The sequence below is a fragment of the Vicia villosa genome, linkage group LG6, assembly GCF_029867415.1.
Source record: "Vicia villosa cultivar HV-30 ecotype Madison, WI linkage group LG6, Vvil1.0, whole genome shotgun sequence".
Classification (NCBI taxonomy): domain Eukaryota; kingdom Viridiplantae; phylum Streptophyta; class Magnoliopsida; order Fabales; family Fabaceae; genus Vicia; species Vicia villosa.
The window spans coordinates 116,493,406-116,519,022 of record NC_081185.1 but is presented as its reverse complement, the minus strand read 5'-3'; the positions used below and the strand labels follow the sequence as shown (position 1 = coordinate 116,519,022).

General features: G+C 32.2%; 5 protein-coding genes across 5 annotated transcripts; 3 read left to right on the top strand and 2 right to left on the bottom strand.

Moving 5' to 3' along the window:
- The first annotated feature begins 241 nt into the window (after positions 1 to 241).
- LOC131609677 (uncharacterized) lies at positions 242 to 1,686 on the top strand. The gene is made up of 3 exons (XM_058881456.1): positions 242 to 518; positions 728 to 857; positions 1,547 to 1,686. The coding sequence occupies exons 1-3, from the start codon at positions 405 to 407 to the stop codon at positions 1,564 to 1,566; spliced, it is 264 nt and encodes an 87-aa protein (XP_058737439.1). The 5' UTR covers positions 242 to 404; the 3' UTR covers positions 1,567 to 1,686.
- On the top strand, positions 1,655 to 3,016 carry LOC131609676 (probable UDP-arabinopyranose mutase 5). The gene has a single exon (XM_058881455.1). It carries the CDS (start codon positions 1,655 to 1,657, stop codon positions 2,696 to 2,698), a length of 1,044 nt encoding a protein of 347 aa, XP_058737438.1. The 3' UTR covers positions 2,699 to 3,016.
- A 6,844-nt stretch (positions 3,017 to 9,860) lies between these two features.
- On the top strand, positions 9,861 to 10,812 carry LOC131609675 (uncharacterized protein ECU03_1610). The gene is made up of 3 exons (XM_058881452.1): positions 9,861 to 10,042; positions 10,133 to 10,264; positions 10,352 to 10,812. Exons 1-3 carry the CDS (start codon positions 9,923 to 9,925, stop codon positions 10,631 to 10,633), a joined length of 534 nt encoding a protein of 177 aa, XP_058737435.1. The 5' UTR covers positions 9,861 to 9,922; the 3' UTR covers positions 10,634 to 10,812.
- Positions 10,813 to 10,836: 24 nt separating this feature from the next.
- On the bottom strand, positions 10,837 to 12,476 carry LOC131609674 (F-box/kelch-repeat protein At3g06240-like). Its single transcript, XM_058881451.1, has one exon. The coding sequence runs from the start codon at positions 12,337 to 12,339 to the stop codon at positions 11,227 to 11,229; it is 1,113 nt and encodes a 370-aa protein (XP_058737434.1). The 5' UTR covers positions 12,340 to 12,476; the 3' UTR covers positions 10,837 to 11,226.
- A 1,919-nt stretch (positions 12,477 to 14,395) lies between these two features.
- Positions 14,396 to 15,746, bottom strand: LOC131612164 (F-box protein CPR1-like). Its single transcript, XM_058883976.1, has one exon. It carries the CDS (start codon positions 15,372 to 15,374, stop codon positions 14,685 to 14,687), a length of 690 nt encoding a protein of 229 aa, XP_058739959.1. The 5' UTR covers positions 15,375 to 15,746; the 3' UTR covers positions 14,396 to 14,684.
- Positions 15,747 to 25,617: the final 9,871 nt, after the last annotated feature.

Below are 25,617 nucleotides of genomic sequence, written 5' to 3'. Positions count from 1 at the left end.
AAATTGTTTATTCAAAAGGGGTGCAAATAGTAGCTCAATAAAATAATTAAAGCCCTTATATTTAAAATCCAAGTCCAACATTGAAAGCAGGCCAGAGCCGGAAACTCAAAAACAACCTTTTTGTAATAAAAACTCAAAAAAGAAAAATCTTTATCCTTATCATTTTAATAATTTTTTTTGTGACGAAAAAGAAAGTTTATTTAATTTTATGCGAGCGATTAATTAATTAATTGATTTAGTTTCGATAAACTCATAAACAGTTAGCTTAATTTGACATAACAAGGAGAGGACGGAAACATCACAGAGAGATTCAAGGATCTCGACCCATTCTTTAATCACCATTTTCACAAAAACAGAGCGAAAATAGCTATCATTATTCTTTAATTTAATGAGTGAATGAATGAATGATAACACCGCCATCATTGCTTTCTCTCACCATTGACTCAGCCGTTCACAATCTCTCCGACATCTCCGATCTCTCTCCCATCCCTGATCACATCCTCCTCGATCTCTTCCTGGTTCGTTCCTATTCTAATTCTTATCTCCTTCCCCCTCTCTCTCTAACTCTCTCTCTCTAACTTCATAGGTAGTTATTACTTTCTCAGATTTAGGGTTACTGTTAGGGTTAATCATCCATTTCAATTATAATTACTTATGTCTAATTTGGAGATGATGTGTTGTTGATCTGGTTTCAATCTTTTGTGATTTCTTGATTTTTCATGTGCAGAGAATATTGAAAGCAGGGAAACTCACTGAGAAAGTTCTGAAACTGTTTATAGCGACCGGTAAGGACGAAGTAATCTCGCTTGTTCAGGCATTGAATATTCGACATATTGTCACTCCTGTGCTTCCTACCAGTGAGTTCTTTTATAATTTTAGTTTGTATTTATGGAGCAAACAGTTATTTTAGTCATGAGATTCGGTCGGTTTGGTCTCTCGAATTTGCAAAACAACGGTTTTAGTCTCTTCAATTTAAAATACCATTCAATTTAGTACCTCCATCAAAATATTTCTTTAAACATTTTTTCCTAAACATACATATTGATTTAGGCTATATTTGGGTTGATGGGATGTGATGGAATGAAGCATAATGGATTGGATTAAGGTTATGTTCCATCGTTTGGATTGGTAAAACGAGGATATAATGGAGCGGAATATGATGAAATGCATTTTATTTTATCCAATTCCATTACTTACCCTCATTTTTTTTATTTGGGCAGAATAACGTTTTTGTTACATTCCATCCTAAAAAATACAAACAATGGAATGAGATATTTATTCTGATCTACTCCATTCGTTTTGAAATATCCAAACATAGACTTAAATAATCTTTTGATGCATCATAACAAGCGTAGAACTTTTAACATTGTAGTACGAAGTATGAGAAAATGACTAAATTGATTGATATTTTTCAATTTGAGGGGCTAAATTGATTGGCATTTTCAATATTAATGACTAACATGTCTATTTGTTCTTTATTTACAGTAGTTATTCCGATTGTGACAAACATTTCTTTTTTGACATTTGGAAATAAATCATCATACAGGATGTTCTGAGAAATTCTAAGATAAGATTGTATAGTCAGAAGTTTGAATCCAACTCATCAATCTAGACTTTCCGTTTGTGAAATCATCTGTATTGTATACCTCAAAAGATGTCTCAAGTAATTATCAACGACAATGAAGTTGACATTGTGATTGGTGCATTGCACTCTGACCTAACTACTTTTATGACTGAATGGAAGCCAGTTTTCTCCCGTTTCCACCTGATAATTGTCAAAGATCCTGACCTCAAGGGAGAACTTCAAATTCCTGATGGGTTTAGCGCAGATGTGTATACAAACTCTGAAATTGAGCGAGTGGTGGGTTCCTCCACTTCCCTTCGCTTCTCTGGCTACGCTTGTAGATATTTTGGCTTTCTAGTTTCAAAGAAGAAGTATGTTGTCTGTATTGATGATGATTGTGTTCCAGCAAAAGATGATGCGGGGAATTTAGTAGATGCTGTGGCTCAGCATATTGTGAACCTCAAGACTCCTGCAACTCCTTTCTTCTTCAATACACTATATGATCCATTCCGCAAGGGTGCGGATTTTGTTCGCGGCTATCCATTTAGTCTGCGAAGTGGGGTTGATTGTGTTCTGTCGTGTGGACTTTGGCTTAATCTGGCGGACCTTGATGCACCAACACAAGCTCTCAAGCCAACACAGAGGAATTCACGTTATGTGGATGCAGTTCTGACTGTTCCTGTGAGAGCCATGTTGCCAGTGAGTGGAATCAACATTGCCTTTAACCGAGAAGCAATTGGTCCGGCTTTAGTCCCGGCTTTGGTTTTGGCAGGAGAAGGGAAACTGAGGTGGGAAACTGTGGAAGATATTTGGTGTGGATTGTGTGTGAAAGCTATATGCGACCACCTAGCTCTTGGTGTGAAAAGTGGGTTGCCATATGTTTGGAGAACCGAAAGAGGCAATGCCATAGACAGCTTGAAGAAAGAATGGGAAGGGGTGAAATTGATGGAGGACGTTGTTCCTTTCTTTCAGTCTGTAAAGTTGCCACAATCAGCTGTCACTGCAGAGGACTGCGTGGTCGAGATGGCCAAATCAGTGAAGGAACAACTCGGGAAGGTGGATCCTATGTTTTCGCTAGCCGCTGATGCTATGGAAGAGTGGGCCAAGCTCTGGAGGTCAGTTGGATCTGCTTGAAGCTTCTGAACTAGTGGTTGACATGGTCTGGATTTGTTTCATCCTCGCATTAGGATTTGTAGGAGTTATAAGGTTATTGCCTTAATGGCTTCTATATTTCTTTTCTTTTATTTACATTTAAACTACTTTATATCTGGTTTGTTTTTTGTAGTCAACTAAGTTTACTTTTACCTGACTGAGTTAGTTTCAAGGAAAAATAAAATAGTACTGGTTTGGTTTTGTGCCAAATGAATAAAATAGTACTGGTTTGGTTGTGACAATTGAATAAATGTTTCGCCTTGTGTTTAAATGCATTTCCAAGGTCTGCTAATTGTGTAAGCTCAGCTTGACATGCTTGTGAGTGCGTGCGTGCTTTCTATGACGAGTGGAAGGGTTTATGGTTCTGCCTTTTTTTGTTGTTTCTATTCAACATATCTGATACAAATGACAAAGGAACACTTTTAAGAACATCATGTACTTCTGCAAACTAGTGTCATATTTGTAGAGCACTATTTGATTCTCAATTATTCTCCATAAAAATATCACAAATTAGTGCAAATTTCACATTTACTACATCTTTGGTTTTGATTAGATGATGTTCCTTTGTAATAGGTAGTGGGATGGCATAATGTTTAAAACCTTACGTTTTTGTTGGCTAATTTGATTAATGATTGTACGGAAGTAAATTCCTTCCTTTAGTTTTCATGCTCTCCTGCTTTATTGTCCGTATAGTGAATCCATTGATGTATTGGTCCATATTAGACCACTTTTTTCCACCATTAGATCCATACACATCAAATATAACCTCTCAACTCTATATATCTCATTTATTTCCCAAGTTCTCTAAGCTCAAATCACATTCCTTCAACCTTCAATCTTACCTCCATCAACACCTCTATAACCTCTCTGATGTCCGAGTGCAGAATAACCAAATCCACATGCAATTGGTCCATTCTGTAGTAGGAAGATGATAGAACAAACTGGCAGTGGTATATTATACTGAAAATAGGGAAGCATCCCCTTTGATTACAACAATGGCAACACTAAGGTCAGCCTACCTCCTAATGCCTCTCCTCTAATCCTAACTACCTATTTAGGTAGGATCCCTTATTTATTAGGCCTAACTACCTCTCACTAAAACTACTAACTATCCTCATAAATTAATTACCAACTAACTAGCCACCCACTTAGCTAACAAGTAAAAACTTTTTAACTAATAATAGGAGACCTAACAATACTCCTCCCTCAAACTTTCACCTTGTCCTCATTGAAAAAAATATAGATTTCACCGTTTCGTGTAATTCAACAACTGCCATAAATTTTCCACCCGAGTCCATTGAAAAAAAAGTTGAAAAAATGGGGGCATGACTTACGTATGAAGGGATGTACATGGAATGCGAAGTATCCTATCGGATTATTAAAAGATAATTTTGAGTTTTTAAAAAGGGACTCTTCATCACTAGAGTGGAAAGAGCAAATCCCCCCATTATATTTGACATGCTAAGTAATGGCTAAAAAGTGTCCACATCCAATAGCAATGTAGTAGTTATCTTTTTGGACTAGTGAAAAATTGCCTTTTCCACCCTAAGGATTGCTTCTCCACCCTAGTGAAAAATCAAAACTATCATTGAAATTCGGAAATATACTTCTGGGTGCATCACATTCACACAATTTTCGTTCGCAAGTGAGTCAAACCCTAATTTTATGTCAAAATATAATCCTGAAATGCAATTCTGTACTAATTCCAGAAGTGTATTTTCATAACCTACTAAACTATAACCTAATGCAGACACGAAACAAATGTAGAAACAAATATAAGTTAACATTGATAATTGTTATGACATACATAAAAACGAAATATTCCATAAATAATCGTTAACGTAAATCAAACAATACGTTTCATCACAAATATGACGTTTTAACTTCTTCAGAATATCTTTAGCCAACCTCGCAATCTTCGCATCTAGCTCGACTGGACCTTTTGTTTCGTAACATAGAAATGTACTCCATATAACAAATAAATCTTCACCCATCTTCAGCTCAAATTCACTGAATTGTATCTTCCCATCACTATTAATAGAGAGTGAATGATAATAGAACTTCATAACTCTTCAATTGTCTCGGTATAGATTCTCTAATTTTTATTTTAAATTGACAAGACAGGTGATCTCTGAGATCCTAAATTGAAGAGGGGATTTCTCGCTGTTGAAGTAGACAAAAATGAGATATACATATTGAGACACTGAGTGTGTTATTTGTATATTTATGTAAACAAATTTAGTGACTCCCATATTTATACACGTATAGTGATACTAGCCGCTAACACAAGGAATAAGAGATTCATGAATTGCGTCATAATGTTCTTGTTTTCCGTATAGCATTGTGTATGATTCATTATGCTCCTTTGACTCTTGGATAAGTTGTTGGCGGACAAATGTATGATTCTCTTCTCCTTTACTAAGTAAATTTGAAAGATCTCGATAACCACAATTAATGCCACCTTCAATATTTAAAATTCATTCAATGTATTTGGGCATAAAAAGTGACATCTCTTCGATGTATAGTATTTTGGGTAAAGGCGATGAAGAAGATGGTTTGCTAATGGGAGCTTATTTGAATACACTCGTATGAGATTTTGAAGTTGAAGAATTCGAAAAAAGTTTGTTAACATGTTCAAAATAAAAAGGAGATCACATAGTTGAATTGTCACTCGTTGTTGGTTTGACCTTTTTAGGAACAATTTTAGTTTTTACCGGTTGAGACGATGGTTTCAAATATGTGATTGTTGGATAAATAGTCTTCCTCATTTTCTCTTTGATGTGGAGTTTCATGTTATCAAGGACTTTCAAAAAGCTCTCTTGTATCACTTTCCATTAGGAGATAGAGATATTTGATTTACCATCCTTCATCACACCATCATCATTAAACTCGAGCCTTTTCTAGTGAGTGCAAACATCATTCATTCGTATTGGGCTATCAAGTTTCACATTCTTTGAAATTAAACAAGCACATGAGCTACCATACATCATCCTAAGTGTACAACCACAATTAGAGCTATCAAAACCTCCTTTCTCAGCTTATTTGGCACTGTGAAATATAAAATTTAATCCAGCTCGAGATACATTTCTGACCAATTGTAAATAGAGATTGTTGTTTCTGAATCTTTGTTCCAACACTATAATAGTGCGATCAAATGATGTATGTATCTCATTATGCTGATTTTGGATTATTTGGTTCACTAAGTCCCAATTTCTACACAAATCAACTTTACTATTTGCCAACCAATTCTTCAGTGTAGCATGAGTAGATTCAACTCATTAGTTGTTGTGTTTTCAAAGTGTCTAACTTGATTGATCCAAGCACAAACAATCCTTTCATTCACTTGGTGTAAATTATAATTTCAACATATTTCGAGAAATCAAGACATATTTTTCACACACTTTCCTAAAAAGTATAACAGAATTGACACATAACTCTTCTATAAAAGAATTTGTTATAACAATCCATTCATCAATGAGGTATTGCGATTGATGTTAATAAGTTTAGGCAATCGTGAAAAACTGTGGCCTAAAGTAAAGAAAACTGTTGTTGTCATCTTACTTACGTATTAGATTTACTTTTGTAGTTATACGATCTTTTCACTTTTGGCAATTTTTTTTAAACGTGATCTATCTATTTTTGACAATGGTTTTCAAACTACAGTCAACTATGTCATTGCAAAATGAAAAAAAAAACTATTGAAAAACTTATAACCAAATTATTTTGTGAACAAAAGAAAACTATCAGTAAATTTATAACTATTATTTGGTAAAAAATTATAATACCAAATAACTTTTATGTAAGTTATTCGGTGAACATATAATATATCAACACTTGATTGCAAGTTATTTGATGAAGATAAACTACGTACTAGTTCTTTAAGTAATGTTCTCCGGTACAATGTACAGGGTACAAAATTTTCTATTTTTTTAAAAATAATAATAAATAAAAAAAGAGTATAGTTGAAATATTTTGAAAAATATAAGAATAGGGAAATAATTGTCGGGAGTCTAGAGTAAAATTTTCCTATTATAATATTACATGTTGCAAATAATTGTGCTTATGTACTTAATTACTATAATAAAGATTATTAGTTATTACAATAACGATTATGCAGAAATAACATATAAACGGACAACAAACTATGTCGCTATTCTTTTTTGGATGACAAAACTAGTTCTCTTCAAAACTACATTTATTGTTCTAAAAGACACAATATTGTTATGCATGAGTCTTTACGCTCTTTGTAATAAATCAACTGTTTTTGGGGTTAGAAAACCAAAAATATCAAATATAAATGATATAAAAGGATGTTGATCGTCAATCACGTTTCCCGTATTTGATTACTATACTTAAAACAACTTTGAGGGCTGCATGTAATAATTGAACTTTATAAAAGAAATTCTTATAAGTAAAGATAATTTACAGAAAAATCATATGGGTAGTAACATAATTCTTGCAAAGCTACACGAGGTAAGAATATGCACAATGAAAGTTAGAATTTCTTAAGAACTTTCTTGTTAATTTAAATTAAAATTGCACATTTTCTTCAAAAGTTTTATATAAATTTATTGTAGAAAATATTTTCCAAAAAATCAATAGGTTAATATCTCATTATATAATTCTAATTGTAGTACATTTTCGTAATTATGTTTTTACGATAATGTCCTCTACTAAAATAACACTCATTCTCTCTATTCAAATAAATTTAATTGATACTTATGCAATAACATTTGATTGCATAGACTAGAGTTCGAACGTGTGATACTTTACTCATTTATCTTTAAGAGAGCAAAGTTATGGCCATTAAGTTTGTAGTGAGATATTTTGGCTTAATAAGTTCGCCATTTCATGCCTCGTACTTAAGGTACTGTGGATTGAGATATTTTTGATAGAGACATAAAAGACTCGACCCACCAACCCTCCCATACTCAACTAATATGACATGTATTTGAATAGTAAGTGGCGAGTTCACACGGAGATGTGAACTAGCCCAACCCACTGTCTCTCATAGGAGGACATGGTAAACCACATGTTAAGTGAGCGTAACAAGAATTACTCAAGAGATAACTAGAGTATTTGTTGGACTGACGCCATTTTCAACACAATATGATGACTCACCCCAATCACTTTCCTAACAAGTCAAGCCCGAGAATATGTAGCCAATGTTATAGGCATGAGAACCCGTCTCCCAACTGACTCATTCATCAAAGTTACCATATATAAATATCATATAGGGAGTTGAGTAGAGAATTAAATTTTTCACATACTAGAATCTTAAGTCCTTTTGCGTACCTAATCGCAAGCAAGGTAACATCTATTGTACTCATAACAAGTATTGTACTCATAACAAGTACAATTGGTGTCCACTATGGGATCCAATAAAACTAACCTAGACGAAACTCCTATCTAAAAACATTTGCAGGTCTGATCATTGTTTCAAAATGGTGAGATGTGTCGCCAACACCAACAATGACCATCTATAAGCTTTAGTGGAGATGCACATGCCATGGAAGGTTTACGTCCCGATAATGAAACCTTGCAAGAAAATATTTTGCATCTCCAATATCAATGACAATTAAATGATACAAATATCCTGGATCCGTTACCCCTCTCTGACAAAATCTAAGATAAGTTAATACTAGAGAATTTCAATTTGCCATTGTTGGTGACCTTCGACGGGAAGAGTAACCCACATGAACATATTGCCACCATCAACACTTAAAAGAGGCGTCACCGACTCCCTAAAGTTTAAAATCCTTTCCATAACACTTAAGGATGCAACATTGAGATGGTACAAGAATTTGCCTATGTTCACGGAGACTAGCTACTAAGACCTCTCTAGAAAGACGATTCACAAATTCTCCACAAGCAAACACTATAAGGTCTCCACGACTAGTTTGTTCAATGTCCTCCAACGACGTTCCGAGTCTTCGAGAGAATACCTATGAAGATTCAACAAGGTGACCATTAAAGTGATTCATCTTGATCTAAAAATGTTCGTGGGAGATTTCAAGAGCGGGCTCAAAATGAGAATTTCTATGGATCTATTTGTTGTGCATGTATAAACGCCAGTTAGTTTTGATGATGAAAATTGTCAAACAACTTTTAAGAGTTCTTTGTGACAACTCTCAAAGAGGGAGTTGATATTTGTTCTGGGCGAGCTAAAGGCCCAAATGGATGAGACCAACTTCGACTCAAGTCCACTCCATTGAACTCAATGTATAAAGGTCAGTTCACATGGAAAGCAAGGTACTTAGGCGTTAGATTGCTAACCTTGAAGGTCCACCCAACGTTGTTTTACAAGAGATCAACTCCACTAGTTCATCAACTGCTTCTAATTATGGTTCTTGAACGGAAGAGTGACATCGTCTGGGGGAATCAACTTTTGATTCTTGCAAAATCTTTTCTTCAAATAATTGTCCTTCAAAAATTTTTCACCCACACTAATGGTCCCCACTGTTAACTTCTATTGATAGAGGATGACGTGACACACCATACGGCATAATAATGTGGCAAATATGTTGACATGGAGTGATACGTGACAATTTTGACCCTTTTATATTAATAAATTAAATAAAGTTGGATAGTTTAAATACTAAATAGGTCGCATAAAATTCACAATCTATCACTAAAACCGTCACTATAAAATACTTTAACAACATATCTCTACTATATATGACTTATCTTCAAGTCTATGTTCATATCTCTACTTGTATTTTTTTTATTATATTGAAACCAAAATGATATATATTTTTTTTAAACAAAATATCTAATTAATAATGGTATTTTGATGATTTAAAAAAATTATATATGGATGATCAAAACTCTAATTTAGTTTTAACCTCAAAAAAATGAAAGATCCATCTCATAGAGAAATACAGACATTGATATTTGTACATACTCACTCAATCAAGAAAAATATATTGACCACTAGTTGATTTTATCTTCATTTTCCAAAACAAGCACTCAGTTTACTTGTGGTATTTATTTCCTAAACAAACAACTAAATTAACATTATCCTATAATACTGGATCCTAAACACCATTGACACCATCTCTTTTTTCTACCACTTATGACCGTAAATTCCTCTTACCACACGAACAAACCATGTGGAATCTCTATATATACACATACAAATTGATCAACAATTAATCCAACAAAATCATATACAATTCCTTAACAGAAAACAAACAAAAAAACACAATGGCATCATTCACCCTTTTCACCTCCCTCCCAAAATTTCTCCCTGCTGGTGCATCTTTTGCAAGGGTTCATCCTTGGAACTCTAGAGTCTTTGCAGCAGCTACCCCAAGATCCATCCAAGTAAATTATTATTCACATTTCTCTTCGTCTATACATGCGTCTGATAATAAGTATAACTTATATTTTCATAATGTATTCTAATGAATATAGGTTCCAAAGTCACACACCGATGATGGTTCAATTACCACCGATGGAATCAAACAAGGAGGAGGAGTTAGCGAAACCGTTAACAACAGTTTGAACGAAACACAACATGAAAAGGCCTATTCCACTTCAGAACATGTAATATTAAACTCGTGACGTAAATTGTTTTATTACATTCAAAATATTAAACTTAGTATTAATAACGCGTCTAATTTTACGGTGCAGGCTGTTGACAAAACAAAAGACGCTGCTAATAAGGCTTCCGCTGCAACACAAAACATAGCAGAGAAAGCAAAGCAGACAATGCAAGAGGCATGGGATTCAACTAAGAACACAGCTAATAAAGCTGCAGACACTGTGATGGGAAAGACTCAACAATCTTGTGAATCGACTAAGAACAATGCCAATAGGGCTGCTGACACTGTCATCGAGAAAACTAAAGAATCTGCTGAATATGTCAAAGATAATGCAGAGGCAGTGAAGAGGAACATGAACAAAAAGAACTGACTCAGTTAAACAACATGTTATTGTATATGCTAATTTCATATTTACAATTTTTTGTTTTTTATTTTGTAACTGATACGGCACCAATTATGTATATGGAGAAGATGCATGTTTCTTCCCAGTGCCATAGATGTGAAACAATGTAATTTTGTTTCATCTGTCAATAAATTAATATTTGAGTATTTCTTTTCTTCTTGGAATATCAACAATAAAACAAGCATAAAGAAAATTTTATCCATTCAAGCAAAATCAAACCAAAAAAATTAAACATAAGCATTCAAAACAAATTAAAATCGACCTTTCGAGCTGCTCAAATCAACAAAGCATTGAGTGAAAGGGATTAAACAACCTACTGGAAATGAGTAAACAAGCTTTGGTATTTGAACTGCTGAGAAGGATTTGCAAAAAGATAAAAACTAATGATGAAATAAGAAAAAGATGTTTAAGTTTGTGTAGCAACTCTACTCTTAAGGCTATCTTCCAGTTTCACTTTTCGGCCTATCATTTTTCATGTTTGATGATACCAAGAGCTCATAATGCAAGATCTGTTTACACTATAACCACATTTTTCTTGTTTGCTATTGCTAGTCATCTTCTTAAGCTTGCTCAGTGCCATTAGGGAGTGAAAGCAGAGACTCTGAATAGACAGCCATTTCGGATCTTCTAAAGAAACGGTTACTTAGAGACTGCTGCTCTATCAGCTGTCCTTTATCATTAAACTTCACCAATTCACTACCACGACTATCTATTCCAACTATATGGCCACAATTTGTAAAACATAGCGGCGAAAAGTATGGAGAAGAATGCAAAGAAAAAACAAGAGTCTTAGTCCAAGATGATTGGACTGCGTATTCTTGCATCACCCATATCTCAATTCTATCCATCTGGTCATCGAGAATCCATGCACCGAGAAGCCCATGAAATATCAACAAATCATATTCTCTAGGACGTTCAAAACGAGAAAAATCATCAGGCAGAGCTATCTCTGAGATTGTCATTTCCTTTAAATCAAAGGCACTAATAACATCCTTGGAGTTCAATTCATCATAAACCGGCCCATGAAGAGTCCCATTTAAGAGCAACGCCTCGGATTCGTAATCATCTCCGCTTGAAATATAAGGAAGAAAAGAATCACCCCCAATTTTTTTCCATTTATTAGCTCTCAATGAGAAAACCTCCAATACAATGAAAGTGGATACTGGTTCAGAATCAGAATCAGGGTACTCAGTGGACCACAATACAACGAAGTAATCATCCCTAGACGGCTCGTATCCAAAGCCATACATTAGCATGGAATTACTCTGAGGCCAGGCAATGGTTTCTGGAGAGGCGGGTATCTGTTTGTGGGCACCAGTGGATGGATTCCATAGATAGAAGTCCATGTACTTATGCAAAAACAGAAACCCTCTGCACGAACCTCCGACTTTAGAGCCATATAGAAAATCAAGACTTAGTGAAGCATATGATGAATCATCGTTAAGCGATGCATTGATATCAACTGATAGGGTGAGATTTCCTATAGAGACAAGTCTATGTGTGGGTGAGGCGGCAAGTTGAAAATGTGAAGTTGCAAAATGAGGATCAGAGATGAGAGAAAGCCATGACTTACAGACGCACTTGTATCGTAATAGAGACTTTACCGGCAACCTCAGCAGGATCTCCGTTACCACTTCCGAAGGAAGATGTATGCTCATGCTGTTATTCGTCATCTTGCTGAAGCTGAAGAAGTAATTAAGTCATGAAACCAAACACTTTATTTATACCCCAAACCAAAAGGTTTTACCTTCCTTCCTAAGTTAACATTGAGAAAATGCTACATAAAACTTAGTGGTAAAGTGCTCAACACTCTTTTTTAGTGACAATAGCCAAAAGGCTTTACCTTCCCTCCTAAGTTAACATTGAGAAAAGCAACGTAAGACTTACTGGTAAAGTGCTCAACACACTTTTTATTTTTATGACAATAGCAAATTTGTTTCGTTTTAAAGATACATTTTCTTTAAAGAATTTAAGTGACATCCCATCATACTTTCTTCTCTCCTCATTTTAATGTTTTTTCTTAATGTCAAACCGACAACAATCACACAAAAGTGCATCGCAACAAATGTTTTAAAAATTAAATCGAGAATTGAGGGTTATCAATCTGATTTGATTGGTGGATCGAGTTAGGTATTGAACTAGTAAAAACTGATTAAAACCGATATAAATTGATTGAATATCAATGAACCGACAATTTTAGAATATTAACGGATTGTGTATTTTGTACTATTTTGTTGTCTGTGATGACAATGTTTAGAATTTAAATTTAAAGAATGAACTTGTAAAATTATGATATTTTAAAATTTTGCAAGTGCTGCAATTTATTTAGATACTTACTTGAGTCATCCAGTTTGATCGGTATTATAATTATATAATTTGTTATAAAAAACAGTTTATTTAATTGAGTTATTCGATTTAATCCGATTTAATCACGTGGTTTTATTAATGATCCCATGATTCGATCAATAAAACAATGTACCCTCGGCGGTTTGATTACACATGGGTTTTTTTAAAATATTGCTCACAACTAAAATGATCACCTCTATAGGGCCCATAACAATATACATGATCCATAAATACACACTTTATGCCTAAAAAAGGTCGAAATAATGCACTTAAGCAGCAACTAAAAAAAAGAATGCAACTTGTATAAACGTAAAGACTTTGGAGTCCAGGCTTATTAAATTTAACCTGCATAAAATCCATTAGTGTTGCCATTGGAGACCTGCAAACGCATTGTAAACAGGTTCATGTTTTTCAAAAATTAAGATCCTAGAAATTAAGGTCCTTGTAAATCTTAATACATAACACAAAACAAAACTCATACGCCCATTGGTTAGTCAAGTTATTTTTTAGTTTTCTTTGTTTCCTTATTCCAATTAAATAAGCCTTCACAGATCAAGCAGATGACATTAAACCAACAAATCCAGGTTAATTTAATAAGCTGGCGCAGTCTTCAAATTAAATATTTCAGCATGGAACCCAAATAAAATCCAGTATGCTCTCTTCATGAAAACATACATTTTAAAACAGAACTAGTACCAGACATATATTTCAGCAACTTATCGAACAACAATCGGCTTCACTATCCAATAGTACATGAAAATTAGTTATACGAGAGCCATTTTTAAAAATCTAATAATAGTTTTCATATCAGATGTAATCATCAACCTAGGATCCAAAACTTCACTAAATCACATTGCCTTAATCAAAAGAATGCCCGCTTCACCACCACTCGCTCCGTCATTTTAATATTCATCATCCATGTAACCGCCTAACCCTCTGTTTTCTACGGACCCCCAAAAATTAAGTCCATAATCAGAAATCATAGCATAAAAATTAGGACTTCGCAAAACTATGTATAACATTTAACAAGCCTAAATGAAAATGATGTGATAGAAACTAAACAGATCAGGAAATCATCCATGTTTGCTTCATGTTTACTTATACAATTTCTTAAAGAATCCTTTGACGTTTCCTGAAAGACATGCCAGGAGTGAATAAGAAATGGAAAAAGTCCAATGTATGATTCATCTTTCATCTCAGGTCGCAAGCATTTATGGATCTCATTGTTTAAACAACATACTGTAAGTTATATAACGAGGACATTATAGAACATGACATGCATTCAGACTTCTAGAACAATATCAACAATAAAGCAAACAAAGAAAGTTCTATCCATTCAATCAAAATCAAACCAAAAAAATTAAACGACAGGCATTCATCAAATTAAAATCAACCATTCGAGCTGCATAAATCAACAAAGCATTGAGTGAAAGGGAATTAAACAACCTAATGGAAATGAGTAAACAAGCTTTGGTGTTTGAAGTGCTGAGACGGATTTGCAAAAAGATTAAAACTAATGATAAATAAGAAAAAGATGTCTAAGTACGTGTACTAACTTTACTCTCAGGTCTATCTTCAAGTTTCACTTTTCTGCCTATCATTTTTCATGTACCAAGAGTTCAAAATGCAAGATATGTTTACTTTATAATCACATTCTTCTTGATTGCTATAGCTAGCCATCTTCTTGAGATTGCTCAGTGCCACTAGGGAGTGAAAGCAGAGACTCTGTATAGACAACCATTTGGGATCTTTGGAAGCAACAGTTACGATGAGACTGCTCCTCGAGCAGCTGCCCTTTGTCATTAAACTTCACCAATTCACGACGACGACGATCTATTCCAACTATATGGCCACAATCTGTAAAGCATACAGGGGAAAAGTATGGAGAAGAATCCAAAGAAAGAGCAAGAGTCTTAGTCCAAGATGATTGGACTGCATATTCTTGCATCACCCATATGTCAATTTTACCCTTCTCCTCAATCCATACACTGATAAGTTCACGAAATATCAACAAATCGTATTTAGGAGAGTTAGAGCAAGAAAAATCATGCGGCAGAGCTATATCTGAGATTGTCATTTCCTTTAAATCAAAGGCAACAATAACATTCCTTCTAGTTGCATGATTATAAAGTGGCCAATGAAGAGCCCCACTCGAGAATAACCCGACTTTAAAATCACCTCCAAATGTATCATCATTGTAAGGTAAATAAGAGTCAATTTGTTTCCATTTATTAGCCCTCAATGAGAAAATCTCCAAGTCAATGGAAGTAGATACTAGTTCAGAAATAATGGGGTCATAGGACCCCACAACTATCAAGTAATCATCCTTTGACGGGTTGTATCCAAAGCCATACATTAGCATGGAAGCACTCTGATTCTGACCCCGACTCTCACGCCAACGCCAGGCATTGGGATTTGGAAAGGGGGTATACCGTATATGTTAGTGAAGCATATGATGAATCATCGCTAAGCGATGCATCAAAATCAATGATTAGGGCTTTAGGATCATTGGAAGAATATGATTTTAAAAAGCAAAGTTTATTTGTGGGTGAGGAGGCAAGTTGAAAATGTGAAGTTGCAAAATCGGAATTAGAGATGAGAGAGAGCCATAACTTACAGACGCACCTGAAACCTAATACAGACTTCACCGGCAACCTCAGCAGAATCTCCGTTATTAATTCGGGAGGGAGATGCACTCTGTTCTTAGCCATTTTGCTGAGGCTGAAGAAGTAATGCCGTCACTAAATTTATACTAGGACTACCATGATACAGAAAAAGCAGTTACTCTCGGGTTAAATCTTGGGCCTCCCGGTTAGGGAATTTTGATTGCATGCATATGCTCACATATTCGCGAGGAAAATTCTAAAATACTAATATGCATATTTGAAGACATATTATTTAAAAAAAAAAATGTGATTTCGAAGTCAATTTTTTTTTTTTTTATAAATAGGTGACTTTTGAGATGCATAATTCGTAATAATTTAATTAAAGTAAATCAATATAATTAATAGTATTATTAATTGTATTAATCAAAATATATAATTAAATATATACCATTATAATCAAGATAAAATTGTTATGAATAATTGGATATTTGTTTTCAATGATGTTATTTTTTATTTATAACCATTTGTATTTATTACATTGTCTAGATATTGTCCTATAAATATGACCAATCTCTTCTCTTTATTTTATAACACGTTATCAACACGAAGCTCTCAGACTTAGAAAGTACTATTATTTATTTTATTTTTTCTTTTATATTATATATTTTCTATGTTTATTTATAAATATATTGATTAGAAAATGTAAAATAAAATCAATGATGATTTTCATACATCTCTGATAATTTGCATGAATAATGTTAAAGTATCCCTGAAAGATAGCAAAACAAATTATTTATATAGTTCTTGAAGAATTTATTAAGTATCCCTGAAGGATAGCAAAACAAATTATTTATATAGTTCCGGAAGAACTTATCAAATATCCATGAAAGATAGTAATAAGGTTTTATATAGTTTTTAAAGAACTTATCAAATATCCCTAAATGATAATATTGAGATTTTATATAGTTCCTGAATAACTTATCAAATATCCCTTAAGGATAATATTGAGGTTTTATATAGTTCAACTTATCAAATATCCCTGAAGGATAATATTCAGTTTTTATATAGTTCCTGAAGAACTTATCAAGCATTCTTAAAATAATGCAAATATTATTATTTTTATTAATAAAAGATTTGTGATTGAGTTTCAGAAAAACTACAAAATGAGTTCATGAAGAACTATATCAAAAGATTTGTGATTAAGTTTCTGAAAAACTTCGTAAAAAAATTTGGGATTGAGTTTTCGAATAGCTAAAAAAAAGAAAAATTATATTTTAATTGAGTTCTTGAAGAACTTCAAAAAAAAATTGTTGAGATCCTGAATAACTTAGCATATGTTCATACATTGGTTTATAAACGAATAATATTTTTTTAATTAGTGTTCAAGTATTCTTCAAGAATTATACAAATCGTGATATTTTAATTTTAATTGATGAAATTATTTATAGTTTCAAAAGAACTTAAAATTATTATTATTATTAATAAGATATTTTGTCAAAAATATCAATGATGATTTTTATGCATTCTAAAAGAAGTGAATCAATAATGTTAAACAATCCCAAAATATATCGTTTATGATATAGTTTTCAAATGAATTAAATTAAAAATTTGCATATTTTGCATTTATATTTATTTAAACTATATTTAATCAATGTTTATGAGACAATCGTTTTTATAGTTTTTGAATAGCTAATATTTATTGATAAATAGCTATGATTAAAAACTTATATGTTTTGTTTAAAAGAGATGTGAGAGAAAGGAAAAATTTTAATTAAATGATAATTTTATTTTATTTGATAGTACTTAGAATTTAATAGTATTTCATTCTCCCAAATACGATAATTTATTCTATTTAATAATTTTACTTTTGGTTTTATTCTCACATTGGGTATTATATTTTTATGACATATCCAAGTAAAATAAAATGATTGTTAATTTATTAAGATTGACAAATTATTATTTCATAATTGAATGATTGAGATTGCAAAATTAATGTGATTAATTTAGTAATTATTTTATAAGGGAATGTTATAATTTTGTGACTAATTCGATAATATTGACAATTATTTATTTAATAACTAGATGTTATCAATTTATTATTAATTTGTGTTATTATAATTAATGTGTTTTATTTACTATGTAATTATTAGCAAAATTTAGAAACAGTTGATTTAAATGTCAAAAATGTAATTAAATTTTATGTTATCAATTTATATGAATATATTTTATACAAATAATTTTATTATTTACTATGGATTGACACAAATTAGAATAATAGAATCATATTATTATTGTAAACCAGAAGTTTACAAATCACACTTAAGTGTGTTGTTGGTAAAATTGTTTGCGTCATCTCGAATGTATTATGATGCGAAAATTAATATTGAAGAACCTGAAATTTCTTCAATTCAATAAGTTTTGTATGTTTCTAAAAGAAATTAAATTTTTTATAATTTGAGTTTTTATATAATATATGTAAGGTGACATTTGTGAATCAATATAACAACCATGTAAACGATTTAAACATTTTACGACATTAATTGTTGTATCAACTAAAAGATCATGCATATGCTTGTTTTCTACTCACAACTAGAAGTTTGTGAAATTATTTTCTCAATTAAAAGATCATGAATTAATATGTATTATAATATGAAGAACAAGAAGTTTCTTCAATCCAATACATTTTGTGTGTTTCTAAAGGAAAATAAAATTCTAAGAAATTGAATTTTTCATAATATTAATTATTGCATCGGATAAAATATCATGCAAATACTTATTGTCTACTCACAACCAGAAGTTTGTGAAGTTATTTTCTTAGACTAAGATCTCAATTTTTGATTTTTTTACAAAATTTTATTGATAAGTATCACATATATTATTAAATTTGATATTGAATATCTTGTAGCATATGTTCATAAAAAGAAAGTGGACTTGAAGATCCATTCTTTAGACGTCTAAAGTTAATTATATGGTTGATACTTATGAGATCATCAATTCGAAATTATATATTTGAAATACGCAAATTATGATATTAAGATATTTATTCACATTATGCCAACAAATTATTATATGTTAATTCTCCCCTTAACTTTTAAATTATTTTAGGTTGATAACCTAATACTTCTCATCTAAGTAAACTTTTGGATGTGTTGTGTATAATTCGATTAATCTAATATATTAAACTAAGAAGAGTCTTGAAAGAATATTAGAGAAAATATATTTTTATATGAATCTCATATTTGATGATATATCTTAATTAAATAATTGGATAGTTGATTGTAGTCCGGTAGACTGATTATTGATTGAGAAATTAATTTTCCTAATATTAGGGAGAGAAAATAAGCAGCTCAAAAAGTGAACCAAATGTTCAAATGAACAATTTAAAATAAATTGTTGTCTTGATCCTCTTACAAACCAATATGAGCAAAAAGTTCAAAATATTATTCATTTGCAAAGTTTATGAAATAAATTATCAGCTGTCAATATTCCACTTATAGTGGATTCTCCTATTGGATAATCTAATATTGTAAATGAGTTGTAGCCGCGCCTGAAGCGTGGTATGAAAGCCGGTTTCAATGTTAAAAGTCCTATACCTAGAAAAGAAACTAAAGTTAAAGATGACCCAAGTGAGGATATGAAAATTTTAAAAGCACTTTGACATAATTTATTTTTAGTTCCAGAAGAACTAATCAAGTACTTGAAAAAATGAAATAAAGAGATCTCGATAAATTATGTCATGGATGAAATGAAATGGAACTGAAATTAAGAAAACCAAATAAAGTCGACATTGACAATGTATTTGTATCAATATAGCGCTAAATATAATAAATGATAACAAGGATCATGAAAGAAAGTCTATCAAAGATTATATACAAAGTGAGAATTTGTCAAAATGAACAAATCATAAATCAAAGTCTATTAAATATTATAGACAAAATGAGAATTGGCCAAAATGAATATATTCAATTGAATAAAATTTAAACTCACTTTACAATTGACTTGATTTTGGACCTTTAGTCCGAACACCTCAAGGTGTGAAACCAATGGGATATAAACGAGTTTTTGTGAAAAAGCAAAATAAGAGTTGTATAAAGTTTGATTTGTGGCTTAATGATTTTGAAAAAGACCTAAGATTGGTTTTGATGAAACATATCCACCTATAGTGGATTCAATTAATTTTTTGATATTTTATTAGCCTTGTAGTACATGAAGGGCTTAATATAAACATGATGGATGTTGTAACATCTTATTTATGCAGCTCACTTGATAGTGACATTTACATAAAACTCTCTAAAGGGTTTCATATATCAGAGACACATAATTCCAAATCTCGAGAAACTACTCCATAAAATTGAATAAATCTCTCTATGGGTTGAAACAATTTGGACGCATGTCGTATAACCGTCTTAGTAAATATTTGTTTAGAGTGATATACAATTAACTCCATTTGTCCTTGTATTTTATAAAAAGATCAAGAAAAGAATTTCCAATAATAGTTATCTATGTTGATGACATAAATATTATTGGAACTCCTGAAGAGATTCCAAAAGCTATAAGTTGTTTAAAGAAATTATTCGAGATGAAAGACTTGGGAAAGAAAAAGTCTTTACTAAATGAACATTTAGAAAATGAAACTTTTATATACCAAGAATGTTATATAGAAAAAAGTTAAAACATTTCTATATGAGAAAATCTCGTATATAGAAAAATGTTAAAATGTTCTTATATGATGGACAAATCTCGTATGTCGTCTACCTCTATGATGTTAGATCATGAGATTTGCAGACGATTTTTTTAGACCTTGAGAAGAGGATGAAAAAGTAATTGGTCCTGAAGTACCATATCCTAGTGTAATTTAAGCACTAATCTATCTTGCTAATTATTCACGCCTTGATATATCATTTGTGATCAATCTATTAGTAAGACACAATTCTTCACCTACACGAAGACATTGGAACAAAATCAAACATATACTTCATTATCTTAGAGGTATAATAGACATTGGTCTGTTTTATACCAAAGTATCCAAATTTGAATTAACAGGTTATGCAGATACAAGTTACTTGTCAGATCCGCACAATGGTAGATCACAAACAGGTTATTTGTTTATTTACATGTGGTGGTACAAGTATTTCATGAAGATCAGTGAAACATACAATAGCAACAAGTTCATCTAATCATGCAGAAACTTTTAGCACTACACAAGACCTTTTAGTACAAAAGGATTGGTCTTCATCGTCGAAGAAATAATTGTTCAGCTGAGGGGGAGAAATAAACGTTCAATTGAGGGGGAGAAATAAATTTATTTTAAAAGGATATTGTACTTTTTTTCCTTCACTAGATTTTTTTCCCACTGGATTTTTTCTAATAAAGGTTTTAACGAGACATATCCAAAACAAACATCCAAGGGGGGAGTGTTATGAATAATTGGATATTTGTTTCCCAGTGATTTTATTCCTTATTTATAACCATTTGTATTTATTACATTGTCTAGATATTGCCCTATAAATAGGATCAATCTCTTTGTAGAAATACACCGATGAAATAATACAGAATCATTCTATCTTTCTCTCTTCTCTTTTATCTTATTTCTCTTTATTTTATAACAAAAATAATAATATTAGCTAAATATATATTTAAAACGTCATGCTAACATGTGTCCTTAGGACACATTGAATACACGTGTTCCAATATTTTATTTTATAAATAACTTATTAACTTGTGCCCTTGGGGCACATGTTAGCTTTTTCCATATTTAAAACAACACATTATTTTTATATTAAATTAATTTATAAAAACTAATATAAATTTAAAATTATAATATTAATAGAAAGATATTTTTAAAATGATAATTTTATTAATTATAATGCATAATATTGTAGTCATTTAAAAAATAATTACTTTTATAATTTGCGACAAACAAATTATTAAAAAATTAAAATTTTACTTAATCTCTTTATTCCTTATTTATAACAATTTGTATTTAAGTTATTTTTTATTAATAATAATTCATTTTAATTATATTATAACTATATTATAAATAAATATCTTTTTAAAATAAAGAAAAAAAGAAATTTGAGATTTTGATTAATTCGGATATGCATATCCGAATTAATCAATATCCTAAATTTTTGTTGGAGTGAGTTTGGATATGTATATCCGAATTAACTCATATCCCAATTTTTTTGGTACCTTCGAATATGCATATCCGAAGGATATTTTGGGGTTTTCATGGGTGTTTTTCACCCTATATGAGTGTATCGAGAAATTCCCCTGTTAAAATATGAGAGACCATAGTGATTTGATTAAACCGTGTGTTTCAATAACATTTCAAAAAATATATTATATAGGAAAAAAAATACAACCCATAGTATTAATTATGTAGTTATCTTATTTTATTATGGAATACACAAAAGAATATTCTAGAAAATATTCTCTTTCTATTTATACAAATGTAATTATCAACACTCCCCTAGAGATGGATAATGAAACAATGAGTGATTCTGTCCAATCAGCATCGGAGTATCCAACTATATGAGTATGTCATTTATCTTCATACAAAAACTTTTTCTAGAGCACATTTGATATATCTCAAAATCCAGATAACAACATCCATGTGTTCCTCACAACTCACAAGGAAAATTTAAGAGCTAACTTACAACACTAACTACAAAAGAAATGTTCAGACGAGTGAATGTGAGATAATTCAACTTTCCAATCAATCTCCTATAACTTCATGGGTCAGATAGAGACTCCCCCCTGATTAGGTAGTAGTTTGACACTTAGATCCATATGAGTATAAGTTGATTTAGCATTCAACAAACTTCTTTCTTCCAAAATATCCATAGCATATTTCCACTGAGAAATCACCAAACTATCTTTAGATTGGGCTACATCAATACCCAAGAAGATTATTAGTGCTTTGATTAATATTTGTCAATATTGTATGTTGATGGTCAACATATGGACTTTTGAGAATCCCTCGAGGCATACAATTATTTTATGTTACCTTGCCATTAGGAACGTTCGTTTGTGCCCCTAGAACGTTAGTAATTCGACCCCTCTAGGTAGAGAAATTTTGATACAGTGTAGTAGAATTTTTTTTCCGGACTGACCCAATCCACTTCTGCACCTAGAACGGCCTAATAGGCTTGGCCTAACCAGCCGAGGACAAAGGAAACCCCTTCTCCTTTTGCCCCACAGTCGAGGACATACCTTCATCTGGCCCGAGGATAGCATACACCGTTGTCCACAACCATACCTACATCTGCATCAGCAGCAAAGGTATCCGCTCTGCCCCACAGTCAGGGATAACTGGCCTTCTGCTTACTGAGCACCTATGTCGGCTAGAAGTACGTCTCTGCCCAACCAACAACTAGTTTCGGGCAACCTCTCAGGATTATTAGAAACAGAGGGTCAGGTAAAATAATTTCAAACCCTAGAAACATTCATACGTATCTGTGTTCCTAATTACTTCATCTTCGGAGTGCCTTGCAGGTACACTCCCTCCTCTCCATCACCGATATTGTGCAAGAAGTCTCTAACCCGATTCTAATTCTGATTAACCAGTAAGATCAATTTTTATTATTGGATAAAATATAGTAGTCATCTCTTGGGTCATCATATTCAGAAACTTTTGGTTACTATCATCCATATATTATCCTGGAGATTGTACTATGGTGTTATGGAATTATCTATAGAGTTTTATAACAAACCGTTATTAGTTTCCCCTATGTGATTAAAATGCATTCCATCTATATTCATGTGAGGGACTAGAATAGTCATGGTAAGAGAATTGTGGTGGAGGCACAAAACCTCTTGAAAATAAAGATACAAAAGTCGGCTAGCCTCTAACCTTTGAACACGAGGAGTCCTTGTTGTTGACTAAGTGACTTAAAACACAAAAAGGAGGAGTTAATTGTGTTATATGATTTTTGAAAATTCTTTACAAAAAATTGATTTTAGCTTGGTAATTTTAAGAAAAGAGATGAAACAAATATTTAAGCGCACTAGATAAATTGTAAGAAAATAAAAGAGAAGAGTTAGGAAAAGGCACATTAGAATTTATACTAGTTTAAACTTAAATCAACGGCCTTCCCCAATCCTTAATAGTTTCACCTTAATAGTTTCATAATCAACTTGAACATTTTTTACAAGATCAACCAACAACCTTCTTTTATCATGTTTTAAATCACATCTAGCTTGCAAACTTTGTATGAATGACAATGTCACAAGAGAACAAGACTCTGGGTTTACAGTTACATCATGATCTTATAATTATTTTAGGGTTAATAAACTTTTTCGTCCCTTTAAATATTTCAAATTTCGTTTTTAGTCCCTCCAAAATTTTCCTTCAAGAAATCGTCCCTTCAAAATTTTTCTTCCGAACTATTGGTCCCTAATGTTAAATTTTGTAGCTAATCGGTGGCTAAAGTCGTAGCTAATCTCTAGCAAATTTGACGTTAGGGACCAATAGTTTAGACAAAATTTTTTGAAGGGACGATTTCTTAAAGGAAAATTTTTGAGGGACTAAAAACGAAATCTGTAATATTTAGAGGGACCAGAAAGTTCATTAACCCATTATTTTATGTTGTGAAAATTATGCCTCGATGAACAAAGTATAAACTGTTTCTTTGTGATCAAGAAGCACACAAGGGTAGAAAAGATGATAAACAAGAAGAACAACAAGGATTGGTTATAACTGCTATTCTTTACTTTCTCTTCAATCAATATTACAAGTGTTTCAAGAATAAAAAATAACCCTCTCACCCTAAAATTGGATTTGCAATATGCAATGATGAGAGACTAGTATGCTATTTAAAATAAAACCTAACATACTAAACTAATGGGCTTTTTCACAAATATCCATTACAAGCTAACTTAAACAATTGGACATAACAAACAGGTCTAATTCAAAATAATAACAACCCTAGCATTTCTACACCCACATACTATAACACATTTCGACTACAGTATATAGGTCTTCGAGACATTCTCTGTCGAAACATGAAGCTACTATTCGATCCACTAGAGTTCGACCCAATTCTCACATTTTATTTGGGCAAATGCTGTATGATAGGATTCCCAGCAGAACCAATTTACTCAAAAGGGGTGTCCCCATCGATCTCAAGGGTGTCTCTTGGCCTTTTTGTTCAAGGATCCTAGAGCCTTCTACTCATCTCTTTGTGTCTTGTGACGTAGGGTTATCTGTTTGGTACAACATTTTTAAATGGTTGGGTTGGATTGAAATTTTATCTAGAGACTCCCTTACCCTTTTTCCGAAGTTTTTACCCTTGGTGGTCCATTTAATCTTAGGGGGTGTCTTATGACTTGGCATGTTACGGTCTAGTCGATTTGAAAATATCAGAATGATATAGTGTTATCTAATAAATTAGTGACAATAAAGAACGTGGAAGACATGAATATCCTTTTGGCTTGAAAATAGTATCTTGGTAGGTTTGTGGAGAACTCTTGTGATTTTTCAAAATGGATCGATAACCTTATATAGTAAATGAGCCAATAGCGGCATGAGTGTCTTCAGTCTCCTCTTGGTGTGTTCTTGTTGCTTCAATGGAGATTCATGTTGTTGTTTTTGTTGGTTCTTGATTGGGGAGCTTTAGCCTGGGTCCTTTTTCTGGTGCTCTTGCTTTCGCCTTCCTTTTTTTTCCTCTCTTTGCATAGGTGTTTCTCTTTTGTTGTGATGTATTATTGTTTTTTGTTATTTAGTTGTTTTCTCATTTCCTGTTTTATGTTGTTGGTTTGTTTTTGTACTTCTCATTTCTGGTTTTGTTTTGTTGGTTTGTTTTTCTATATGTTACATTTTTTTTAAAAGAAAAAGAAAAGAATTACACAACTCACGTAAGCCTTTCGTTCTCTCAACACAACAATAACGAAAAGTGTATAAAACATTTTCTAAGAACAAAGTGGGTAAAAGAGAAGAGTAAACATCAAATTTCTTTTGATGAGAAGGGAACACAAGGTCTCCTTTATATAGGATAA

Coding starts and splice junctions, on each gene's coding strand:
- LOC131609677 (XM_058881456.1), top strand. CDS start 405: ATGATAACACCGCCATCATTGCTTTCTCTCACCATTGACTCAGCCGTT. Junction 519..727: donor TCCTCCTCGATCTCTTCCTG/GTTCGTTCCTAT, acceptor TTTCATGTGCAG/AGAATATTGAAAGCAGGGAA. Junction 858..1,546: donor CACTCCTGTGCTTCCTACCA/GTGAGTTCTTTT, acceptor ATCATCATACAG/GATGTTCTGAGAAATTCTAA.
- LOC131609676 (XM_058881455.1), top strand. CDS start 1,655: ATGTCTCAAGTAATTATCAACGACAATGAAGTTGACATTGTGATTGGT.
- LOC131609675 (XM_058881452.1), top strand. CDS start 9,923: ATGGCATCATTCACCCTTTTCACCTCCCTCCCAAAATTTCTCCCTGCT. Junction 10,043..10,132: donor CTACCCCAAGATCCATCCAA/GTAAATTATTAT, acceptor TAATGAATATAG/GTTCCAAAGTCACACACCGA. Junction 10,265..10,351: donor CCTATTCCACTTCAGAACAT/GTAATATTAAAC, acceptor TTTACGGTGCAG/GCTGTTGACAAAACAAAAGA.
- LOC131609674 (XM_058881451.1), bottom strand. CDS start 12,339: ATGACGAATAACAGCATGAGCATACATCTTCCTTCGGAAGTGGTAACG.
- LOC131612164 (XM_058883976.1), bottom strand. CDS start 15,374: ATGCTAATGTATGGCTTTGGATACAACCCGTCAAAGGATGATTACTTG.